Source organism: Rhinopithecus roxellana, chromosome 4 (assembly GCF_007565055.1).
Source record: "Rhinopithecus roxellana isolate Shanxi Qingling chromosome 4, ASM756505v1, whole genome shotgun sequence".
In the NCBI taxonomy this organism is placed as follows: domain Eukaryota; kingdom Metazoa; phylum Chordata; class Mammalia; order Primates; family Cercopithecidae; genus Rhinopithecus; species Rhinopithecus roxellana.
Genome location: NC_044552.1, coordinates 116,882,725 through 116,902,154, shown reverse-complemented (window position 1 = coordinate 116,902,154; position 19,430 = coordinate 116,882,725). Strand labels below are relative to the sequence as shown.

At 37.8% G+C, this 19,430-nt stretch overlaps 1 protein-coding gene across 1 annotated transcript in view; it reads right to left on the bottom strand.

Annotated features, from left to right (window-relative positions):
• Positions 1 to 7,720: 7,720 nt before the first annotated feature.
• Positions 7,721 to 19,430, bottom strand: part of GPR63 (G protein-coupled receptor 63) — a 44,335-nt gene continuing 32,625 nt past the window's right edge. Inside the window, exon 2 of the mRNA XM_010376428.2 lies at positions 7,721 to 13,472. Within this exon, the coding sequence (XP_010374730.1) occupies positions 12,063 to 13,322 (1,260 nt within the window). The 5' untranslated portion in view covers positions 13,323 to 13,472 and the 3' untranslated portion in view covers positions 7,721 to 12,062. The remainder of the gene's footprint in view (positions 13,473 to 19,430) is intronic.

Genomic DNA, 19,430 nt, shown 5'->3' with positions numbered 1-19,430 from the left:
CAAAAGAGGAAGGAACTGCTGCTTTTACTCTAGGGTTACTCCTAACCCTTCTAACATCCATAGTACTGTCAGCTACTTTGGGAATTACATTGAAAGCACCCAGATAAGCACCCAGGCTACAGAAAGGGTCAAATTTCCATGAGACTCTGCTTCTGAGAATCAGGGCTTCATGACCAGAGCCACGGGCCTCCAGATCTCCTGAGATCCCATGGTCAAGCTAGCATTCCTGAGAAAGGAGGTATTTGGCTTTCAGTTAATAAAGACCTGAGTAGGAACTTCACCAGCCTGAGTCACTACTCACTACCTAAATCTTTTCTGCCTTTCTGATGGTCACCATGTCTGAAAATTTTCCCAGGAATAACCTAGCACAAAGAAACTACCATTGTTTGTATTATCTAGATCTCAAAAGTCTTCTATTGCCCTGGCCTCCAGAAGCTGCACGCCTGCCTGGCCTGCCTAGATTTCTGCCCTACACTCAGACCTTCTCTGAAGATATAAGAGCCAATAATGCTTAATAGGGATCTTGAATTCATTTCCTGTGTCTCTTGCTTGCAAATGAGAAACATTTTACTTTAGGCCACAATGTGGTTATGTATGTTTTACCTGTGTCAGAAATTGTGGGGTGGCACTGCTGCAAATTATCAGCACTGAGTGGGGTTTAGTAATGCTGAACCTGGTATATACTGAGATGAAGAAGTGATGAATAATGTAGACAAATCACAAGCTTAGAGCCAACCGATCATGGAGGAGTTGAGGACAAGCTGAGCAGGGCCAGAGGCAACAGGGTGAGTCATGAGGCCCAAGCTAGGTTGATTGGGACCATCGAATTCTAAAGGAAAATCCTTCAGGAATGAGGAAGAATAAAGTGAAGGAAACAAAAAAGTACAGGTAAGAGGCTGGATTGGCAGTATTACAATGTAAAAAGCACCTGAGTTTCAGTGTCTGTACAGACACAGGTTTAAATTTTTGTTCTGAAACCAGCCCAACTGTCCCATAGAACTGATGTTTATGATTTCTTTTGAAAAAAACTAGAAATTGACCCTTGTAGTCTTAAAACTTGAGAAACTTGCATTGTCTTATCTGAGTTCCTTTCTCAGGAAACCAACCATCAGGCCTCCCAGACAGTGTCAAGAAACTGAAATTTTCCAATCTATCACTGCATTTGGACAACGAGACATCAGACCCAACACCTGTCATGATCGCCTAACCAACCACTTGCTGCCTGTTAACCAACTCCTCTTCCTTACCCCCTTCTCTAATTCCTGTTTTCCCACGTCGAGTTCCATTTCTTCCCTGCTATATAAACCCCTAATTTTAGTCACTTGCAGAGACAGATTTGAGATTGATCTCCCACTCTTGGCTGCAACACTAGAAGCCTTCTTCCCTGGTGATACTCGTCTCAGTGACGGGCTTTCTCCATAGTGAGCAGCAGGACTTAGAAGGAACCCCTGGTGTTTTGGTAACAGTACCCCCAATTTATGAGTCCTGTAGCCTCTTAAAATTCAATTAACCACTTGAAGCTTTAAAGATTTATAAAATAGAATAATATCTACCTCCCAGAGTCATTATAAGGACTGGCGATTATACATTTAAAGATAAAGTATTTGCATCACCTAGCAGGCATCAAATAAATGACTTCCATTAATGTAATTATTTGGTTGTGGACTTTCTATGGGCTTAAACAGCAATAAAAGTCTTAACCAGGAACTGACAACCAAAATCATTATTTGTAACACTTACCTCGCTTCAACCAACATTGAACCTTTATTTAGCATTTACATATTTTAGAACTTCTTCATTAAGCAAAGTAAACACCTTTTATATGTAAAAGTCTGAGCTAGCTGCCAAAAACACAGTGCTACCCACTCCCACCCCATGCACATACCATAATGTTTCCTGGTTTTGTTTTGTTTTGTTTTGTTTTGGAGACGGTCTCACTCTGTCACCCAGGCTGGAGTGCAGTGGCCAATCTTGGCTCCCGGGTTCGAGCAATTCTTCTGCCTCAGCCTCCCAAGTAGCTGGGACTATAGGCACATGCCACCATGCCAGGCTAATTTTTTGTATTTTAGTAGAGACGGAGTTTCACTGTGCTGCCCAGGCTGGTCTGGAACTCCTGAGCTCAGGCAATCCGCCCACCTCGGCCTCCCAAAATGCTAGGATTACAGGCATGAGCCACTGCACCCAGCCAATGTTTCCTGTTTTTACAGACTATCCATCTTTGTTTTAAATGGTCAGTGTTTTAAAGATTTGTTACTAAATTTAAGTTTTCCTCACTTCTATACAATAGTAGACTGATTTGGCTGCCTTTTTGTTCTTCTAAATTTTCTTTTTTTATTAAGCCAACTGTTTGTTCTGGCACCACATTAAAGTATGTACCTTTTAGTCTATTTATATGTGTCACATCTTGGATTGACTTTTTATTCCCAGTTTCTTCCTGGCAAAGACAATGAACACAGTGAGCATACTTAATAAATGTTACATAATAATAACTATTCAATGTTCCTTAAAAAATCTCAAGCAGATTTTTTATCTTTAGCTTCTACTTTGGGATAATTATATCCTTTCACAAAGCTATTTATAGCTCCCATCAGGAAGAACAACTAAAAAAATGTGTTCACGGTCCTGCCAAAACTGTGGTGAAAGTGATTTAAACTCTGAAGATCTATTGCAAGTGTTCAAAATGGCATTCGACATATGTATATCTAATTCCAACAACAGAAAACTTTTCCCAACCCAAATCTCCATGACAGAGGTGGTCATGGAATATGACTTGTGCATATCCCCATCATCATTCATTCTGATTACCCAAAACAGTCACAGAAACACACCTTACATGCTGGTGTTATCAGTCCATCTGTATGTGCACTCTTCAGCTGCATCATAAGTCATGTTCTCCCTCTACCCCATGAAGAGCCTGAGCCCAAGCATATTTAGTTGAGACCACAAGATGCAATGGAGGACCTCCGGCATGACATGAATTGGAAATCATAGGGTCAAAAAAATATATATATATGGTTCAGAATTCAGGGCTGCCGGATTTAGCAAGTACAAATTAGCAATCTTATTCACTCTACACATTAATCCCCAAACTTGCCTAGATGGTATAAGAAAACCCCCAGATTACTTTCTCTCTTAAGTCCAGGAAGCAGGTTAGAATAGTAGGTGAGTCACCAGAGACTGAAGACATGGGCGTTGATCTCAGTTCTTGCTAGCTAAAACTTATTTGGCTTGGAAAAGTCCATTCTAGTTTTTATCAGCAAGATTCTATTATCAAAAGGTCCACTTCCAGACTTTGAGAGGGTACTGCTCTCTGTGAGCCACCATGGTAGATGCTGGGGAAACCATGAACAAGCCTAGTGCCCGGCCCTCAGGGAGCTTAGCATCCAGTAGGAAAGAAAGTGTAATTAAAGGAGAAAGGTGGGGCTAGAAATAAAGATCTATATCTATATAAGAAGTCTTGGGTTAGGGAGGTGGGAAGAGGTGGCTGGCATCACATCTCTGTTAGATTACATTTTTATATTTCCCTTCAGTATGCCTCTTGTTTTATTGTAGATTTGTTTTCATGAGAAGGCTTTTGCCCTCAGGAGAAATCAAATAGAACCCACTGCTTGGCAACAGCAGCCTTCACATAGATTCACATACAGTGATGTCTTGCCTTCTAGGTTAATCATAGCTTTTGAGATTACCTTTGGGGAAACTGTGTAAGAAAAATCTTTTTTTCTCTCCTGTCAGAGAGAAATGTCTTCTGTGCCATTTGCAGTTACCTTGCTAATAAGTCCACAGAGAGGTGGTAAGTACAGAAATGTATCTCTGGCTGACAGCTTCCCAAGGAGTCCCAACATCCATGAACAAAGAGTTCTTCCAGCTTAAGTCCAGCAAAAGTGATAGCAATACTTACCAGAGCAGGTGGGCTATGGAAGGTCAGCTTAGGTCCCCTCAGAAGTTTAAGTCCAGACAGCGTAGATGAACTCCTGAAAAAATGTTATCTTATTTAAAATACTATAAAAGTTCCATTATTATTGCTTCTACTAATAAAAACGTACCTATTTGATAAAGATATTTTCCAGAATCATTTGTCTGGCCTCTTCTTACTTGAGAGCAGGTTTTTCTAAAGCTTGCAACCTCACTATTCAGCCCTTTCCTTTCTGACAGTAAAATCTCACTGACTCAAATGAAGTGGGAAAGAGCTCTAAAGTTGGGAGTTGGGGAGTCTGGTTTGAATCCCAACTCTGTCTCCTAACTGCTGCAAAAATTTGGTCCAGTCATTTAATTGCCCCAGAACTAGTTCCTTGTCTGCTTACTAGGGCATAATGTATTCAAAAACCTCTAATGGAGGTTCTGTCACAAAACAGATGATAAATTACATAATTTAACAATATTCTGTCTCATTATTTTCAAATACATCTAACAAATTACAGTACCACAGTTTTTTGGGACAGTTTTTTATACAAATTACTCAATCGATTAAGCAATTCTAATTCTTATAACAATCATGAGTTTAAGGGTATCTTAAAATACTGCCATTTTACAACATGTTGAAATTTTGGTGACACAGCAAGAATTTCAAAACTGGTGTGGGGACCCAAAGGGCCCAACTTTGTGCTCAGTACTATCTGATTAATCTTTGGGAGTTAAATATGCTCCAGTAACAATTTATATTATTAATTGGTTTAATCAACCTTAGATAAACTATATACAAACCAGTGCCTACTTATCCTACATTCCAAACTGATGGGTGTTACTGTATTTATATATATATATAACAGATAGGTTTTTTTTTTTTTTTTTTTTTTTGGACAGAGTCTTGCTCAGTCGCCCAAGCTGGAGTGCAGTGGTGCGATCTCAGCTCACTGCAACCTCTGCCTCCTGGGTTCAAGCGATTCTCAGGTTTCAGCCTCCCAAGTAGTTGGGATTACAGGCATGTGCCACCATGCCCAGCTAATTTTTGTATTTTAGTAGACACAGGGTTTCGCCATGTTGGCCAGGCTGGTCTAGAACTCCTGGGCTCAAGCAATCTGCCTGCCTCAGCCTCCCAATTGCAGGGATTACAGGTGTTAGCCACCACACCCAGCCAAAGATAGACATTTAATGACATGCAGAGAAGTTCCACTGAGTCCGTTTATATATGAAGATGCCAATATCATTCTGATCCCCAAACACTGATCTCTTCTGAACACTAGTTTTCTCTTCAGTCATTGTTTAAAAAAAAAAAAAAAAAAAAAAATTCTACTAACAATATTAATTGAGTGCATACCACAGCCCAGCTCTGACTCAACACTGGGGATGCAGCAGTAAGCAAAACACTGCCTTACTGGCTCAAGGGGCTCAGTCTGGTGAAGGAAATCACTTCTTAGGGTGAGCTCTTCACAGGAGTTTTCCTCTGTGGAAGTGCTGGAGTCCTTGGCAGTTCTTCTTTATTCTTTGGGTTTTCCGTCCCCAGAACACCTAGGCAGGTGGCTCCAGCAAAGGTAGGGTACAGGGGAGAGCAGTGATCAGGAAAGTCTCACACTGCCTCCTCCAACATTTAGGCCCCACCCAGCCTTGCCAGATCTTCATCACCTCCAGCTCCCTTCCCTCATTCTTGGCTACTACAGATAACTCCCAGTACTTCAGACAAATTAGTACATAATGGAACCCCAATTATGCACCAGGGTGACAGTCTATTCAAAAGGAGTTCTGGGATCCATGTGATCTGAGGAAATTAGTTGGGTGCTCCAATATTTCTGCTGCAGTCAGCAGGTTCTGTGAATGTTCTATGACATTACAGATGGTGTGTCCCAGGCTCTAAGGGCCCCAGTCAGCCTAATAGTCTTATTTATGACTTATCCAAATACAGTTCATGACTTAAAACCAAGACTAAACCAGTCTCAGTTTAGCATTAATATCCCCATCTTGCAATACAGATTTTGCTGCTGATTTTCTGATGCATTAAGAGTAATACTCATTCAGTATGACATTTAGTAAGCTCCACTCACGAGGGGATTGGTTCAGTTATCAGAGAATAATAGGGGAAGGTGGCCTAGATGTGAATCCTAGCTATTCCTGAAAAATGTACTTAACTTCTTGGGAACAGTTACCTCAGCTAGAAAGGGGGAAATACTGTGCATTAAATAGATTGAAGGTGTATTTAACCACAATTAGAGGCCAAAATATGGCATCTGTTATTATTGGTACTATTATTGTATTTTCATGCTTAGAATAACTATAAATGCTTTTAAATTCCTTAAAAGTGTCGCCTTTGATAAGTACCACAGAAAATGAGAACTTATATAGAAAGGATACTGGTTTACATAATCATCTGATCAATTATTACTCCCTTTTAAGGAAGTTTCAAAATCAAGTAAATATCAGAGCAAAATATGGTGCCCTATGATTATGCATATTAAACATAATGTAGTCAGAATGTGTATCCCAACCTCTGCAACAAGTTTAACTTGGTCATTTTATTATTAAACTCCCACTTATGCAACACAGATTTATGTGGCTGTATTTTTGGACCACCACCTCCAGCATCATAGAAGGATTTTATTTCAGACAGTACTTTAAATTTGGAGATCTCCATTGTGATGGTCTTCTGATGAGTTAATTTAGCTAAGCTATAGTTCCCAGTTATTCCATCAAATACTAATCTAGGTGTTGCTGTTAAGTATTTTGTAGATGTGATTAAAGTCTATAATCAGTCCACACTAACTGAAGGAGATTAATAATCTGGATGGGACTGATTCAAGCAGTTGAAAGGCCCAAAGATTAGAGCTGAGGTTTCCCTAAGGAAGAAACTCCATCTGTGGACAGCACCTTCAGCCTGTGCCTGAGAGTTCCAGTCTTCCCTTTCTGAAAGCCTGCCTTTCATATTTCGGACCTGCCTAGCCAGCCCTACAATCATATAAGCTAATTCTTTGCAATAAATCTTAATCTATCCTACTGGTTCTGCTTCTCTGCTTACATCTTGACTGATACAGCCATGAAACTTACTTTTTTTTTCTTTTTTATATTAAATCTAATTGACTGCACCTTGATAGTGAAGGCAGAAATTGCTCTATAAGGGTTCTCTTTATTATGGATGAATTGAGTGGGGTTCATTAGTCTCATAGTAGATGTGACTATTCTTTTTAATTCAACATGTTGCTTTAATATCTATTTTGCTGTATCTTTCTTACCTTTTTGTGTCAGAAGGAAACATCAAATGTAGATTCAATAACAACCTGCTTTTGTAAATCAACCTTCTTTTGTGACTTAAAACCCTCATGTTTAACTGGCACAAAACTGAAACTCTTATATACAAATAAATGATGTTTCCTATGGATTTATAAGTACAGAAAGGCCTTTGCTTTCAGAAATGGAAATGCAGTATGAAATCATTTCATCAAAATAGAAGCAGACATTATCATTGCTTTGCCAAACTGACAATCTAATTTCAAATAATTCAGCAGTAAAATTTTCATCACTTTACTAGACAGAATTTCTTAAAGCTGTTTAACAGTTTTATAACTCTACTAACAATTGTTGACTATACTACTAGTTTTTTTGTCATATCATCTTGAACTACTCTGAGAACTTCTAAAACTAGAATACAGTTATATGCACACAGGTCTTGAGGTCTAATTTGAAAATAAGCACAATTTGAAGCTAAATTCAGCTTTTAACAGAAATTATTATTCATGATAAAGTTTTCTAAATGAGATGCAGTAGTCCTTTTTAAAAAAAAAAAAACTCCACTTTAGAAATGTTAAATATTTATTTATTTTCTTATCAGGAGCTCTTTTCTTGGTTGTGATAAGAATATGCACAAATAACCATATTTTTTGATTTTTTGATATTTAAATATTAGAACCCATAATTCAAGGTGTTTCTTTTTCTCCATATAGGTCAGTTACTATTGTAAAATAAATTAATTTTAATCACAAAGGTCTAGTACCAATAGATATCTGAGAAACTTATAATTTACCTCCAATAACAAACTTGTGCTTTGACATTTTTTATTATAAAAACTGAGTTTTCAATGAAGGCAGTTTAGCAGGACTATAGTTCTGAAAATAAATCTGAATGTAGCCATTCTTTAAACTAAAAATCATTGTAGAATAAAATGTCAAGCAAGTGAAAACTTTTCCGTGATATATACAGAAATGATACATACATAAATATTTTCACATAAACAAAAACAAAGATCAAGAAAAAATTTAAATATCTTTGTGGGCAACAGAAATACAGAGATTAAAAAGGTTATTTTTATTTTACTTCAATGCTTCCATCGAACACAACTGGCAGAGCAATAGGAATTAGATAAACCTTTACATTTCTTCAGGGAATTACGTACAATAAAGACACCTCTCTAGAAGAAAATAAAATATTAGCATAATTAGACTGCTGACAGTCATGACTTTCAATTTAGTCACCCTGTTTGCTCTACTGTGAAGCTATATGCTTTATCGGTATTTTGCCAGTTGAAAGAAAATAAAGCTAACACTGGCAAGATCCAGCACAAACACAGGTGGCAGCAAATTAGGCACAATGTTGTGTGGATTTTCCTCTCAATGTGGATTACCCATGCCTAGAAGATAACGGCTTGCAACGCAAAACAAACATTGTGGGATAAACCAGACAATATTTAATAGATATATTTTCTACAGGAATGTTTCCTGAAGTGTTTCCCAGGGACTACCTGAGCCAGTCAGGCAGAGTGCTCAATAAAATAAAAATGCACATTCCTGGGCTCAACCACAGACCCTCTGGGGGCCCAAGAATCTGTACTGCTAACAAGCTCCCTTGGGAATGCTTAAACACGTATTAAAAGTTTAAATAACATTACTTCATACTACTTGGAATTTCTCTTGCATCTTTCTTTTGACCACAAATATTTCGTTTGTGGTCATGCTTCTTACTAGCCAGAAGGAAGAACAGGCAAACAAAAAACCATTTCGGATTATGCCTGTCAGCACTGAGAATTAGTAGTGGTATCTTTCCCTGCCTCAAGAAAATACGGGGGAATAGGCAACAAATGATTTTGCTCCTACATTTCTCAAAGGTGCTCCGTAGTACTTATTTTTAAAGCTTTCAAAATGTATACATAATAAAAATGTTCAAAATGATTTGTAAACTCTCATCAGATCAAGATAATCCAGTGTAAAAAAAACTGCTGTTCAGTGTTGTTGCTGAATTCTCACAAAGACCCCTTCATAATCTTTGTTCACAAACAGGGAGCGTCTCGGCAGGCACTCCAGAACTCTCACCAAATGAGGCACTGCCTATTAAGTAGCATGAAAGTACCTAAAGACTGCCCATAAAACAGGAACAAAGAAAACAAAGCTCAGTTTCAACTCCAGCCAAAAAGGAGTCTTCATGACCTACCAATATGTAAGATGAATACAGATCATGCTGACTTTCCTCAGAGAAAGTCTAATAAAAAAAAGTCCTTATCGATATCTGCTTGAAATCTAGTTTATATTGAAAATGGAAAGCAAAATACAACATGCTACTAGTATCTACTACAGTGCTTATGTCCTATAAAATCCCTATGGACAAAAACAATTTTACTTGTGAATAAAAATTAGAAATGAAAGAGGTAGGTGACTATCATTTGAAGATAATCCCAAAAACATGTTGAATAATATGCTTGAGTCCCCAAAGAGCTCTTTAACCGGACAATGAGTTCCAACACCGGTACAATTTCCTTAACAGCAGGGTTTCCCAGGTCTTTCATGATGTCATCAACCTTTCAATGCCCTAAACTCCGGATACAGTGCCACAAGCTCTTCAGATATTTAATATTAAGAAATAGCTAATGAAGTAAAATGTAAAGAAGTAATACTAGAGACCAAAGAGTGAGGTGATGCTGAAGTCAGCTTGGCTCTTCAAAAATCTATACCCTAGTATGGAGGAAAGCACATTTGAGTTGGACAGGACATTAGAGATTCATCTAATCCAACTCTCTGGTTTTACAAATGAAGAAATAGAAGCTTATTTTTTCCACTGGCTCACAAAGCACTAACATCCTGAAAAGATGCTATAAGTCCACAGTTAACTTAATTAATCAACGATGTAGCCCTATACTTTCAGCCCTTATCCCTGTGGGCTGTTTTATAAAGTGAGCCACTGGTAACAGAGAAGCTGACCAAGGTCCTAGATGCACCTAGGAGCAGACTGTCAGCAAGAGAAAAATAATTTGAAATGTCAGACATGCCCTATTAAAACTTGTTCTAGGCTCAGACCAGGGTTCATTTTCCCTTCTTTGTAGGAGACACACATCTGAGTACATTCACAAACTCCAGCTCTGCTAGGACAAGCATTGGGGCAACAATACTGTTTTGCCCAGAACACTTAGAACTAACACAGGTGGACAACTAGAAACCCCCATACCCACAGGCTCAAGACCTACACACAGCTCTTTAATTTCTCAATAATTGTTAGTCACTTGTTTTGCAAATCAAAAACAAAACAAAAAAATCACTGGATTTCCTTCATAGCCTTATTTATCTAAGATTTTTAAGTCTCACATTAAACAGTGGTTGTAAATCAGGTGTGGTGGCTCACGCCTGTAATCCCAACATTTTGGGAGGCCAAGGCAGGCAGATCGTTTGAGCTCAGGAGTCTGAGACCAGCCTGGGTAACATGGTGACACCTTGTCTTTACAAAAGAAAATACAAAAAATTAGCTGGGTGTGGTGGCACACACGTGTGTGTGTGTGTGTGTGGTTCCAGCTATTCAGGAGGCTGAGACAGGAGGATTACCTGAGCCTGCAAGGTTGAGGCTACAATGAGCCATGATCACACCACTGCACTCCAGCCTGGGTGGCAAAGCGAGACTCTGTCTCCAAAAAGCAAAAAGTGGTTATAAGTGATTTTATTTTTTCTTTTCTATTTTCCAGTGTTTCTGTAATGCCTTGATAGTTCTTTCGGTAGTAAGAAAATAAAGGCTAATTTTTAAAAAGAATGTTATAGTCTAAAACATTAAAGGATGCATAGAGTTCCCTCTTGACTATGAGACATCTAAACTGAATGAACTGTCTGTGTGGCACACTGGAACAGCACAGCCTCAGGATTCTGACAGATTTTTGGATCCCAGCTCTACCATTAACCTTGGGCAGGATTTTAGTCCCTCTGAGACCTGCTTTCTTCACCTCTAAGAATGAAAACAATAATACCTACATCACAGCATCCTGTGAGGATAAAATGATGCAGTGCCGGAAACGTAGGTCCATAAATATCAACCCCTTCTCCCTATACTCCACAAAAACCCTTGAGTAAAAGGAATCACCACAGCCTGCACCAGCCACCTGCCATCCCCCTCACTACATTCACCTTTTAAATTTGCAAGGATGCTGTCTCCTTGATTTTGTGCTATTGCTCTGAAGAGTTGCTATTGTGCTTAGAAAAATTTCTACATTTTATGTTCTCTCTTTTACAACTGTACATGCAGATAAAACATTTTTTAAAACTATCTTCCCATAAATGATAATGCACGTTTCCTAAAGCACATATCATGTATAAAAACAATTCTGAAAAATAAGACTGAATTAATTTGTACATTGTCTCTTAAAGTGCACCAAAGTAAATAGTAATGACCTTTAAAATGTCACTAACCTTCTTGGGTTAGTTTTTAAAATAAAACTAAATACATATTGATTGAGATGTTTGGCTCCAATGCGATGGTAAAAAGCAGCAGTGTCTTCCAGAAAAAAAAAAGTCTTGATAAACTCAACTAAGCATACCTTAGCAGCACATAAAATGCCTACAATTCAATATAACTGCAGGCTCAATAAAGCACAATCCTGATTCCTACTATGAAAACAAAATCAATCAAGGAAAAACCCAAAAACTAAAAAAAACATCTCCTCACCCTAAATTGAGGATTTCTATTGAACCCTGGAGGTAATATTTGTAATCACTTTCCTATTGTTTATTCCTGGTAACAGAACCATAATTACCATTCTTTCTTTACACTGCTCACACACATACATACACAAAGTCTATAAAAAACAATAAAGTATAAGTGGAGAGGCTATGAGAAAGAAACTTCAATGTCAATAAAGAACAAGCATCACCCAAAATGTCAGTCAGTTCCAATATTCACACCACCGTCCGATGTTCCCCACACACATAGACCGCACTGGGACGTATCCGTCGCCTTGTATGACCAGGGAGCTGCGGCAAAAACTTGAAGGACTTAGGCATCATGTCCAGGCAAGCATCATGGAATTTCTTAATCCTCCAGTAGTAGATCAGTGGATTCAATGCAGACTTGAGGTAGCAGAGCCACAGTAGCCAGGTGCTAATCTCAAAAAAGTTGTGCTGATAGTAAAAGTGCTTACTGAATGTTGCCACAAGGCTGTAAGTGGTGAACGGGGCCCAGCAGACAATGAAGACAGCAAAGAGAATCAAAATAGTGGTGAAGGCACGCGTTTTAAAGCCCATGTCAATGTTCATCTGGAAAGGTCTCTGTAGACTCATGAGACCCAGTTTGCTGGCCTGTCTGAGGCATATACCTTCAGGGTAGCTATGGATCCTCAAGGCATTGTGCCGAAGGGTGTTGAGTATGCCCATAAATGAATACAATATTACCAGGAAGGGTATGAAGAAAGAAATGAGAGAAATCAAAATCACATAAGCCTGGTAGCCTGGATTGGTTGTGTACCCAAACACACACTGGGGAGCTCGGGAAGGTATCTGCAGGTCAGGGTTTCCTACGGCTAAAGGAAAAGCTACACAAAAGGAAGTTGTCCAAGAAACTGCAATCAGAACCTTAGCTCTATATGGGTTTAGCTTATCCTGCCTCTGGACTATAATAAGGAACCTATCTATGCTAATGATGAGCAGGATGGCTACTCCTTCTATCACAAATAACCAGAAAAACATAGCAGATACCCTACAGAAGAATTTTCCAAAAATCCATCGGGTAGTAAGGATAGTTACCAGGGCAAAGGGCATGTTCAGCACTGCAAGCAACATGTCTGCAAAAGCCAGGCTGGCAAGGAGGATGTTAATTGCAGATCGCATGGCAGCTTTTTGGTAAACCATGAGGCAAACAACCAAGTTCCCAAGAAAAGACACAAACAGAATGAATATCATTATAGCAGAAAGGGTAATCTGAAGAGGCAAGTTTAGGCTCTTAAATGCTGCTGGTGTTGCGGGCACAGCTGTACTATTCACTGTCAAGGAACTCAAACCAGTGGGAGCCATGGTTTCAAAACTATATCTAAGCAATGGACTGATGTCAGGATGCTGGAATGGTGGAGGGAGTGTAATATTCATGTAGGTGTTTTCATACACTACAAATGTTGTGTTGGATGTCCCGGTATGGAAAGCAGTCAACACTGCCGAGAAGACCATGGTTTCAGTAGGATGGAAGATACAAGCAGAGATGCAGGTGTTCTTCAAGCATTTCAACACAGAACAGCAGTATCAGGTTCCATTGATGGGCTTGGAAATACATTCTGGAAAATGGACAATGAGTTCCATCTTCCACAAGAGTCCTTTTGCCTGAAAACAAAACCAAAACACAAAAAGTAAATGAAAAATGAGATTTGTAAATAACATTTAACTCCAGGGCTGCCTTTCATCATGAAGGATCAGTTTTGCTTTTTGACCCTTTAAAAATATTTTAGTGTAGTCAACACTAAAATACTGTTCTGTTATTTTATCTTTCGTCAACCATGGTGGAAATTTCATGACATTCATATATAAAGCAAAAGTGCAAGGAATCTCAAAACGTATTACTGCCCCAAAGACAAAAGTTATAATTTTACTGTTAATTTTTAAAATATTTCCAGTGGTTTTAATTTTAATTAAATGTTAATTTTAATTTTCATGCTTTTCTATAGTCACTATTAACACAGATTTTTATTACCTGGTTCTCCTGAGAGCACTATTTTTTTTAATTAATAGTTCTTTGGTACAAGTTCTTACTCTAATTTTACATTAGCACAAAATCAGACGACAAAGAAACCTAAAGCAGGTTTCCTATTTCACACATAACAATTTTTAGTTCTAACATCCTTATTAAGTAGGTACTAGGTAATTGTCAATGAAGATCTGAAACATTTTATTGGCTTGCTTTCTATGTATTTATCCAATTAATTCACCAATTTTTTTCATTTTTAGTTTTTGAATTAAAAACTCATTCATTTTTAATTTCTTTCCAGAAGTTCTACCACCAAGCATACTGGAGAATTTACTCAAGAGGAGAAGAAAAATTCTAAGTAAGAAGTCTTGGTAATATTTTCAGAAGTTTTATTTTACTAAAGCTCTCTTTGTTTCTCATAGTCTCTCTTCTCTCCCAAGTCCACTGACTTTCATCCTTTCTTTTCTGATATGTATACATCTATCTTCTCTATTTTCTTCTCCCTAAATAACCAGTCTTATTTTGTGCTAGCAACTTGATCAGAATGTGTCAACCAAATAACAAAGTTAGAGATGTTAAAGGAGAGATGACTAAAAAAAATTCAGGTATGAAGAATCTACTCCAGAAAACTTACAAAGATATTTAGTTAGCTTGCTCCAAAGAGTTTCTTATCACATTTCTCTTATCCTAACCCCCAATTTCTTAACCAGATTTCTGTAGCTCTAGAGTTTTCTGTAAGGGACTTTCTTAATCTGCTGTCTTACACATTTTGTGGTATGGGTTTTTCCTTATGTAGGTCTTTACTGGAGAGGTAACCTCTTTATAGTTAGAAAGAAGTCTCTGAATTTCTGGCTAGATTCCTTTAATAAGCTCTTAAAAGACTGGGGAAACATAAATGTACAGCAGTTTAAAACAAATTGTAGTTTACTCATTATTTTGACTTAGAATCAGTCATTGAATTTTTTTTTTTTTTTTTTTTTTTTTTTTTTTTTTTTTTTTAAACAGAGTTTCACTCTTGTTGCCCAGGCTGGAGTGCAACGGTACGATCTCGGCTCACCATAACCTCCGCCTCCCACATTCAAGCGATTCTCCTGCCTCAGCCTCCCCAGTAGCTGGGATTACAGGTATGTGCCACTACGCCCAGCTAACTTTGTATTTTTAGTAGAGATGGGGGTTCTCCATGTTGGTCAGGCTGTTCTCGAACTCCCGACCTCAGGCGATCCACTTGCCTCAGCCTCCCAAAGTGCTGGGATTACAGCCATCAGTCACTGCACCCAGCCTAGTCATTGATTTTAAGGGTCATTGTCAAAATTTCATTCATTCACTTACCAGTGTATGATGGGCAGGAATATCACATTTTTAAGATCCAAGATCCAGCAATGTAGCCAAATCAGGGACTCTCTACCATACCTATAGCTCTACAATCCCATTTTTTTTGTCCAGGGCTGCCTTTATAAAAAAGAAGAATCCTGATCTACTCCTTCAAAATATCAACTTTACTACTTACTTTCACTTCTACAGTTTAATTTCTTTGCCCTTACTAGATTTTATCTATCCTCACATATTCACTTTGTAATACAAAACATACCTGGATATGATGCCACACTAAGCCAGCTGCTCTTGAACTTTATTAACCACAAAGGGGCCAGTGGAAAGACAGCAGTGGTAGTTGGAAGATTTTACACCATAATCACCATCAGCCTCTAAAGAAGTACCCTAAATATACATATAATTAAGACTAAAGGTTGTGCGTAATTATAAATTAATCTCAATACAAGTCTACCTTTATAGAGGTAGAGGTAATTTCCCTAGAAAAATTATAAATAGACAATTGTGTATCTTAAGCCTAATGTGACAGCTAAAATTGTGTTTGACCAAGTCAACTAACATATATCCATCCTGCACTACTACACTGTTCAAAGTATTTCATTTCCTTGACCATGTTAAGGAACAAAAACAAAAAATGGAATGAAACCAAAGTAAAACCATAATTTAAAAGATGCCTTTTAACTTGTTATATTTGCATAGTCATAACATTGTTCTACCATAAAAGCCTCCCACAACTATAAAAACTTCTAACAATTCATTTAATATTTCATCAAATATCTGTTTAAGAACCTACTATGTGCCAGATACTGAAACGAAAATGGTGAGCAAATAAAAGGCTTCTAAATTTCTGGTTAAAAATGCAGACTGACCACAGTCCACATCCCCAAAATCACACTGAAATGACAGTAAAGGGATTTTTTTAAACAAAGTATATAAACCAAAAAGACAAGAGGTATAAATGAAAGACACATTAGTAGATTTAAAAAAATTTTAATTCATTTTATTTATTTTTTTTTGAGACGGAGTCTCGCTCTGTTGCCCAGGCTGTAGTGCAGTGGCACAATCTCAGCTCACTGCAAGCTCCGCCTCCCAGTTTCACACCATTCTCCTGCCTCAGCCTCCAGAGTAGCTGGGACTACAGGCACCCGCCACCACACCCAGCTAATTTTTTTTTTTTTTGTATTTTTAGTAAAGATGGGGTTTCACCTGGTTAGCCAGGATGTTTTTTAATGTTTTAAGGCAAAAAAAAAAAAAAAAGCAAATGGTGTTGTGGTAACTGACTTAAGAAAGCAGAACAGAGAACAATTTATTCTCAATACTTCCAAGGAAATATGCTTGGAAGAAACTGAAACAATCCTGTAGATCCCCAGAGAATCTCTGGATGCCAGTTACCACAGAGAGTATAGGTAGAGCTGAAAACTGGAAAACTGACTGAAAATCGGAGACACTGGAACCCCACTCCACACCTAGTTCTCCTCCTCTCTGAACAATCATATGAAAGCACCTATCTCCATTTCAGTAGCCCAACTCTGTGGCACAACTGAACCTGACAAGCACCAAACTCGAAAATATCAGTGCAAGGCTGAAAACGGGGGAACTGAGTGAATGCATATTCAATTTGAGAACGTAGCTCCTTTCCTCATCCTGCTCTCAGACTGCCAGAAGCCAGGAACATATTGCCTATGCAGAAGACTGAAAGACTGTAACTAAATAGCCACAGAGGAAAAACCTCTAGATACTAATATCTGATGGTAGAATGCCAGCTTGGTGCCCAGTCACCTTGCATATGGAAGCCCACCCACTGTCAAACCAGCCCATAAGCAGAGACTCTACTCAACTTTTCAGTGACTATTAAATATAAATAGTCAATTTCTCTAAGAAATAAAGAGTTTAACAAAGAGATTAAACAAAGACATTTTTGTAGTTAAACATTAAGGGAAATAACTTGAATTTAAAATACTAAGGAACATAGCATGAACAGACTTAATAATGCCTTTGCTTCAGTATCTGTACAGTGGTCTTCATTCACGTCACTCCTGGCTCACTGGAATGTAAATATTCCCTGGCCTTCTTCCTTTTCTTATGAAGTATAATAACCAAAGCAGTGCTCTTGAATGCTCACAGTAACTACATTAAAATATTCTTTCCTCTAAGCATTTCTCATCAAATATCACTGTGACTTGAAGTTTCTTTGAATTTTATATAAGACTAAGTAAAAAGTTTCATACTTAAAATTTGTATTTCCAAATGAAATAGGACAGTAGTAGCATGAGATCAACAGACAATTAGCTTAGGTTGGTAACATTTACACAGCAGTCCTAATGTTAAATCCAATCTAGACTAGTCTTTATTTGCCATTTGTTGGAAATGTTTAACAAATCTTCCAAGTGAGAAAAATTTTAAATTATGTGTGAATGTGTGCACGATATATGCATACATCATACACATATGTTTATACAAACACACCACATGTATGTACATTTGTAAAACTCACAAATGGTAGAAGTGACTGGATTTATGATTCTCTCTTATTGCATCTACAGAAACAATGCTGGGGTTATCAGGTTAATGATATAAGTGGAGTGTTTTATATTTGGAGTGTGCCAGAATGTCACATTTATAGGGCTTCAGTAGCTAGAATGGTCAGTGGAGGTTGCGGTATTCTCTTGGTTCTCTTTCTTTAGTCTTACCTGCCACTGGAGTGCTTTATTTTATTTTTTTTAAGCAGGGTATATCACCCAGGCTGGAGTGCAGTGGCACAATCACAGCTCACAGCAGCCTCAACCTCCCAAGCTCAAGTGATCTTTGGAGTGCTTTAAATACTTGTTTTATTCTCTGAAAAGGCTATATTCTTCTAGAAGGCAGCCATTGATTTTATTCATCCCATTGCTCCCTACAACCACTATGATTTGCACACAGTCCGATAAATATTTAGATAACTAAATTCATTTGCACTGTTTTGTGGGATCAATTTTTTGTTTACTCATTTTAATATTCATGAAATACACACATTTTAAAAATAATTAGATAAGTTTTAAGGTGATCATCAAACCCTGTCCCAACCTTCACCACCCCATTCCCGTTTTTAGTAATAGTCATTCTTAATTAAAGGTTTTTTCATATATTTATTCTTTATATATCTAAATAACATGAAGAAATTACTTTTTGGTTTATCAATTATATATATTAACTCCTGATTTCCTGTAAGTACAGATGTAGATTTAGCTGTCACAGCATTGCCCAATTTATTTCTTTTCCCTTTGTACTATCAAAATCTTTATTTGAAACTTTTAAGTTACAGTAGTGTAATAAAGTAGTTATGTAAATAGTATACTTACTGATGAGCCAACAGAATATTTTCCTTTCTTAACTTTTAGAAATCCTAAAATTAATAATTCACTTACATATTTATTCTCCATTTTTTTTTTTGTTTTGGCTGTTTGGATATTTTTGTGAAGTTTTTGTTCAAGTCCTTTGCTCATCTTTCAGCTGGGTTGTTTATCTTTTTCTTATAAATTTGTTAGCATTTATATATACATATATACACATACACACACACATACACTTTTTCCCCAAAGGATGAGGCTGCATAATTTATAAGGAATAGAGGTTTATTTTGGCTCACAATTCTGCAGGGTGTGTGAGAAGCACGGTGCCAGCATCTGCTCCTGGAGAGGTTTCAGGAGGCTTACAATCACGGTAGAAGGTGAAGGGCGAGAGCAGGAAAAGAGAGCAAGAGGGGTTAGTGCCACAGCCTTTTAAACAACCAAATCTTGCGTGAACTCAGAGCAAAAACTCACTCACTATTCGGAGGGCAGCATCAAGCCTTTCATGAGGGATCCACCCCATGACTCAAATAGCTCACCAGGTCCAAACCTCCAACATTGGGGATTACATTTCAACATAAGATTTGGAGGGGACAAACATCCCAACCATGTCAGTATCATATTCTATGGTACTGCTTCTATTCAGAGCAGAAGTTTATGAAAATCTCATGATTAATGAAGTTTGGGCTCAGTACAACTCCGACTCATCCCAGAACTCACGCCATGGTTATTCTACCAGTTTTGAAATGCAGTATTAGAACAGACAAACTCAGCAGATTCCCTCACTGGTTCTCTAATCTGTGGAGCAAGGGCTATAATGGTAGGAAAGGTTAACTGCAAACCCCTAGAACTATCTATTTCTACCTGTGAAAATAGTAAACCAAAAGCAACATTTAATTCCTGCAGAGATTGCAAAGATTAGAGTCACCATCAAGGACTTGG